The sequence below is a fragment of the Pinus tabuliformis genome, chromosome Q (genome assembly GCF_031772625.1).
Source record: "Pinus tabuliformis cultivar Carrire ecotype Pingquan chromosome Q, CPIR1, whole genome shotgun sequence".
NCBI lineage: Eukaryota > Viridiplantae > Streptophyta > Pinopsida > Pinales > Pinaceae > Pinus > Pinus tabuliformis.
The window spans coordinates 624,347,898-624,353,776 of record NC_142296.1 but is presented as its reverse complement, the minus strand read 5'-3'; the positions used below and the strand labels follow the sequence as shown (position 1 = coordinate 624,353,776).

The following is a 5,879-nucleotide window of genomic DNA, read 5'->3' as shown; positions in this document are numbered from 1 at the left end:
CTTTTTACTTCTCCAATATCAAAATCTTGTATTTTTTCTCCTATTACAATGGGCACTTCATTAACAACTATAATGCTCTATGACTTAACTTGATGTTGATCAATGTCGCTCCCCCTTCCATTCTATGTCATTTCCTTAATATTCAAAGCTTCTTTGGATGTGGTTGTTGTTGCAGTGTTCAGAAGAATATTGCCATCCAATCCTTGTTGAATGAGAAACAAATATCATTGCATCATCTTTCATGTTCAAAAAAGGCTAGTATTTTTTATTTTATGCCATAGCAACATAGACTACTTCATTTCAGTCTTCCTCAAGTGCATTCGAAATAGTGTTCAATAAATCATCTATTTAATCTTGTAATCATTTTAATGGCCCAAATCTTGTTGTCATTTTACCAAATTCTCATTTTAATGACCCCAAAAATCATAATATTTCATATTCTTTACCGACCAACAAAAATAGGTGCTAATGGAGAAAAACTATTGAGCAAATCCATACTAATAAGAATCACTGGGAAAATCCATAAGTGGGGGATGTGCTATTCACACCTTAGCAAACAGCATATCTGCCTTTTGATAATACTTATCATTTTTTTAAACCACTTTTGTTTTGGAATAGGGGCTAATGGAGAAAAACTATTGAGCAAATCCATAACAATAAAATCATTGGGAAAATCCATAGGTGGGGGATGCGCTATTCACACCATAGCAAATACCATACCTATATGCCTTTTGATAATACTTGTCATTTTTTTAAAACCATTTTCGTTTTCAAACTTCTTTTTCAGCTTATTAAAACAAAAAGGGCACTTATAATACCTTTCTAAATATTTTATTTACCAAATACTAGACGGTATATCAGACTTACTAAAAAAAATTATCATGTAAAATGGCCAAACACAATAATGCCAAATATTAAAATGCTTCGTATATCCAAACACCGATTTTTTAAAATAAATGACGGGGTAATTTTCTTGACTCTCAGTGATCTGGTTCAACCCTTGAGATCTTAAAGATATCTGCGATCTTTTTAATATTTCTTGACTGACGATGTTAGAAGTAACTCAGACTAATAACAAATTGTCCGAATCATTTATTTATTTAAGAGGTAAAAGGGTGTATTTTCCTAAGCTTGTTAGAAGCTCCGGTACTTCAGGTCTTCTTTTCTCTCAGCATTTTTAGTAGAAGCTCCTGCAAGGGGATTTGATCTGCGTCCGTCTCCACCGTAGTCGAATACTTCATACAAAGTAACGGTAGCATCAGTTATAGGTCTAATATTATAGAGCCGAATAAATTAGCCTATGCAATCCCGGCTACGCTTTTGAACTAAAATCGAAAATAATAATGTTCCACATGCCTTAGACTCCGTTTTGAAGACGTCAGTTAAAGCTGTGTTAGAAACCATTGCGGCTTTCAGCAGGAGCATCACCTGCCATTAAAACATGAATTACTATGATTTATATTAGATCTAAAAAGATTGGGAAAGGAGAGAATAATACAGAGGTTCCGGAAATAATATCACCATTTTATTACAAAGGAGAGATAGGCATTTTATAAACAATGCAAATATTTTGTTGATTATTTTGTAATTACAAAATATATGAAATAAAAATCAATTTAAGTTATTAGATAAAACAACGATAGAGATGTTTCCATTTTTACTTTTATGTTTTCAAGTTTTAGATATTACCAAGAAAGCAGTGCACTTTTTCCTTGTTGCTCAATTAGTTAGATGTTTCTGATTGGTGAGGCTTTCTTGGTTGCCAATTCCTCCCTGTTTAGAGTGGGAGGCATTCCCACTTCCTGCACCAAATGAGGGAAAGTGTGCTTCCAAGTTTCTATCGTCAGGAGTCACATTGGCACCCTTAATTGGTGCCATTCTGCTCGGTGAGAGTTGTCCCTATGAAACAACAAAACTCTTTAAAGGGTTTCCCATTAGAAGTGGTCAGTGGTGCGCTGTTGAAATTATTTTGCATAGAAAGAAGCAAGAATTTGATAACAAGAAAAAGGTTGCTTTTCTACCATGGAATCTTCCACAACAAGGCCCTTCAAATCTTTGACAACAGGGACCTTCATTGACTTTCATTCTTCAACCATATTGTTTCTATTGAACAGAGTGTCCACACTCTACGCAATAGTTGCTGACAGTGGCTTTGCCCCAACTTGTGTGGCACTCTTGGTACTAGAATTTGAACTTGAGCTTTCATCCATTTCTACCATTAATGGCTTTCTTTAAACCCCATTATTACCACCAGTGGAGGTTTCATATCCCTTTACAACCCACATATTTTTGTGTCTAGTATGACCTTTAGCAACAACATGTTTCTTTGATGAATCAGGTCGAATAGACAATTTTCCAGCGAGGCAAAAGGATGGGGCATTTGATAAGGAAGCAACTGGAATAAGATCGATTTGATGTTCAATAGAGCATGGGGGATGCAACCCCATGGGTTTGGTGAAGACATTTGCAAATTTTGGTTGTAGTGGAGCCATGGCAGGAGGTATTGGGTTGTTTTTGTTTTTTGGCTTGATAGAGGAAACCAAACACAAAGAAATGCATTGGTTTATATCAACTCTCTTAATGGGATTTTTTCCAGTAAGAGGTTGGGCTGATGTGAGGGCCACAGATGTGAATACGTAGGTACGACCCTCATGTTGGAAGTGGTATTTGTGATCTTAAACATGATAAAGAGTGTGTCAAGCCTGTTGGTATGGAATGCCTAGTAACAAATTGACACAATTGAGAGGAGAAGCATCACATACAACAGTAAATCGAAAAGGACCAATAGAAAAGGTGACAACACAACGTTGGGAGACAATAACACAAGGGTTGTCCTTTTGAACCTAGCCTAGCTGATATGAGTTGGGGTGTGGAGCTGTGGGAAGGTTAAGGCAATGAACCAAGTCATGTGTCACAAGATTCTTTTGACTCCATTGTCAAGGATAAGAGTCACAACCTCATGTTTGATTTGACAATTATGCGTAAATAGAGGTGCAATAGATATGCCATCTTCATTACTAGTCATGAGGATGAGAGAGGGGTCTACATCGGTAAGATTGTTAAGAGAAACAACTGCAAGGGAGGAAGAGGAATTTGGTTTCTCTACCTCTATAAAAAGTTTCTTGTTGGGGTGCATATTTTGAAGTACATGTGAGTTGGTCTTATGAAATGTACACTAGGGGGGATGAGGCAGGGGCCACACTAATGGACCACACTAATGGACCAGCAGGAGATGGACCATTTTTGGTTTGAAGAGATCATGTTTTGAGGAGTGACTTTACATTCTACAACCAAGGCCCGAATAAAAGCCTTTTCCAGGGAAGTATTATCAAGCAACTCAACTTCTCGACGAAAAACCATTAGCAGACTAGGATTAAATTTAATAATTAATACCTCTTCTGGATCAGAGATATGGAGTTGAGTGCGCAATTTGCAAAAGACATCAATGTATGGTTGCACTGATTGATTGGTAGTTGTCGGAGTTGCAACCATTTGGGAAAGAGATTATTGAGATATTCTAGGGGGTAAAAATGTGCCCTTAAGGCTTGAGAATAGTCATTCTAAGATGTGATATGTGTGGATCTAATATTTGTTGGTTCCCCGAGCTCGATGACCAAGGATATATTCTCGAGTTGAGTATCCCACCATGTTTGCACTAGGCCTTCCAACTGTAGACTGGTGATTTGAAGCTTCATGTCCTCTTTCATTGTGGGACGTGTTTCGAAATAGGTTGAGACACTGCGGAGCCAAGAATCGACAACCTCTCCATTCATTTGGTCCGAGAATTTGGGCAATTTAAAGCATGTATCCATTTGCATTTGTCTAGGAGGGTGTCTATGTTGTTGTAGTGTAATTAAATCATGGAATCATGAGTCCTTTATTGAGGGTTCTGACTTGGCGGCATGATTTTCATCTACCAAAGGAATTGAAAGGTATGACCCCAAGCAACAACATGTGATGGGAATCTGAAGCAAGGAGGGTGCACTAAGAAGTGTGTTGAATTGTTAAGCCACAAATACCGAAATAAAAAAAAAGGGTGGATGGCTTCGAAGATCCTATGCTCTCATATCAATTGATGTACATGCAGATCTAAAAAGATTCAGAAAGGAGAGAAAAGATCTTATGCTCTCATACCAATTGATCTACATGTAGATCTAAAAAGATTCAAAAAGACAAAATAACACAGATGTCCTGGAAAACAATACCACCATCTTATTATGAGCCAGAAATAATCATTTTATAAACAATGCAAACATTTTCCTCATTAATATTTAATTACAAAATATATCAGATAAAAATCAGCAATTACTAACTCTCCCTAATCCAAATACTTTGTAGTAAAAAAAACAATTTAAACAAGATTCCAGCCCACCACTCCAAAGCCACTGCCAAACGAAATTGATTACCTCATTGGAACCGACTGTGACATTCTGCTCTTTCAAATTCGTCGGCTCCTCCACGTCCAGCTTATTCCACAACTGAACAACCGTTGCAGTGGAATTAGCTGGCAATACACGCAAATCGTCTGTGATGACAAAGTTGGCCGTCTTCACATATCCCGGAAGGCGTACTGGAGCTTTGGCAGCTACAGGGGTGTTGTCCGCTAACGTCACTTCACTGTCTACTGAATAGCCGCAGGGACACATTGTAGTTCCAGATTGGGTACTGAGACTGTGTGTCAAGGAGCCGTAACTAACGTTGTTGCACACATAGTACCTTGGAGGACCTGCAGGTGGAGGAGTTTGAATAGAAAGGGTGTCATTGTTGTAGGTATTGGAGAATACCTTTGGGTCTAACAGAGCCCCTTTGTCAGCTTTCATGACCAATGCAGACAGATTCTCCACGCTCTTATAAAGATTTGTTATAGAAGGAACTTCTGTCTGATCCTCCTCCTTCGTAACTTTGGAGAGCAGGGCCTGCTTGGTTATGGCCCCAGTTGGAAGTACAAGAAAACTGAATAACAGATCAACAAAATCCTTCCCTGCTTCTGCGTACATTATTTTACCAGTTCTCTTGTTGACCATCAGTTTTATGGTCATGGAATTAGCAGACTTAGGCTTGGCCGTAGTTTCAGACTGCTTAACTGCCATGGAAACTCTATGCTGATTCTACTTCTGATAAATTTCTCTGAGAATATTAAGACACCATTAAGGTTAACAATTTAAGAAACCAGCCTGCACATACATGACTTACAGAACAAGAATAAGGTTTCTAACCAGCCCATCAATTTATCACAAGTGGTTAGTTAACTATACTGTTTGATATTTTAATCATTTTATTTAGAGTTTGACAACTATAACCTGGATTTACAAAAATCTTTGTCGCTATAACTTGGATTTACAAAAATCTTTACCAAATTTTCTCTAAATATAACTAAAATTTCTATAACTTTTTAAACAATTCCTCCGACTAGTTAAACTCCTCCATTTCAATACAGAAATCGAGAGCACATTCTGCGTATAAATTACGTTTATATAATTCGTTATTGTTGCCAGACAACTAGATTCGATATTTTATACCAAACGTAAATGCAAGGAAAGAGATCAAGTAAAGAAATGTACTATTGCCTCTTTTATTGTTCTGGAATTTACTGGCTACTTGATTTTTGAACGTGATTCTTGTCCTTTGTTTATTCGATAATCAGAACTATGCTCTCGTACTACTTATTTGGAGGTATAAAAAAGTAGTCGGATATGGAGGTAAAAAAATTAAGTGGTTGGAATTTGGTTAAAAATATTAAAAAATTCTTGTAGAGACAGTATTTAAATCATATTTTTGATTGTGGAAATAGATTCAGCACTATCAAAATATTTTAGGGCACCTAAAATCTTGAAGTTTAACAGTTTTAACTTAGATTTACAAAAATCTCTGCTGGATTT

General features: G+C 36.9%; 1 protein-coding gene across 1 annotated transcript; it reads right to left on the bottom strand.

The window, feature by feature from the left end:
* Positions 1 to 875: 875 nt before the first annotated feature.
* Positions 876 to 5,413, bottom strand: LOC149220990 (uncharacterized). Its single transcript, XM_089384977.1, has 3 exons — positions 4,407 to 5,413; positions 1,357 to 1,428; positions 876 to 1,235 (listed from the first exon to the last, which is right to left on the bottom strand). Exons 1-3 carry the CDS (start codon positions 5,088 to 5,090, stop codon positions 1,152 to 1,154), a joined length of 840 nt encoding a protein of 279 aa, XP_089241103.1. The 5' UTR covers positions 5,091 to 5,413; the 3' UTR covers positions 876 to 1,151.
* Between the last annotated feature and the right edge of the window lie 466 nt (positions 5,414 to 5,879).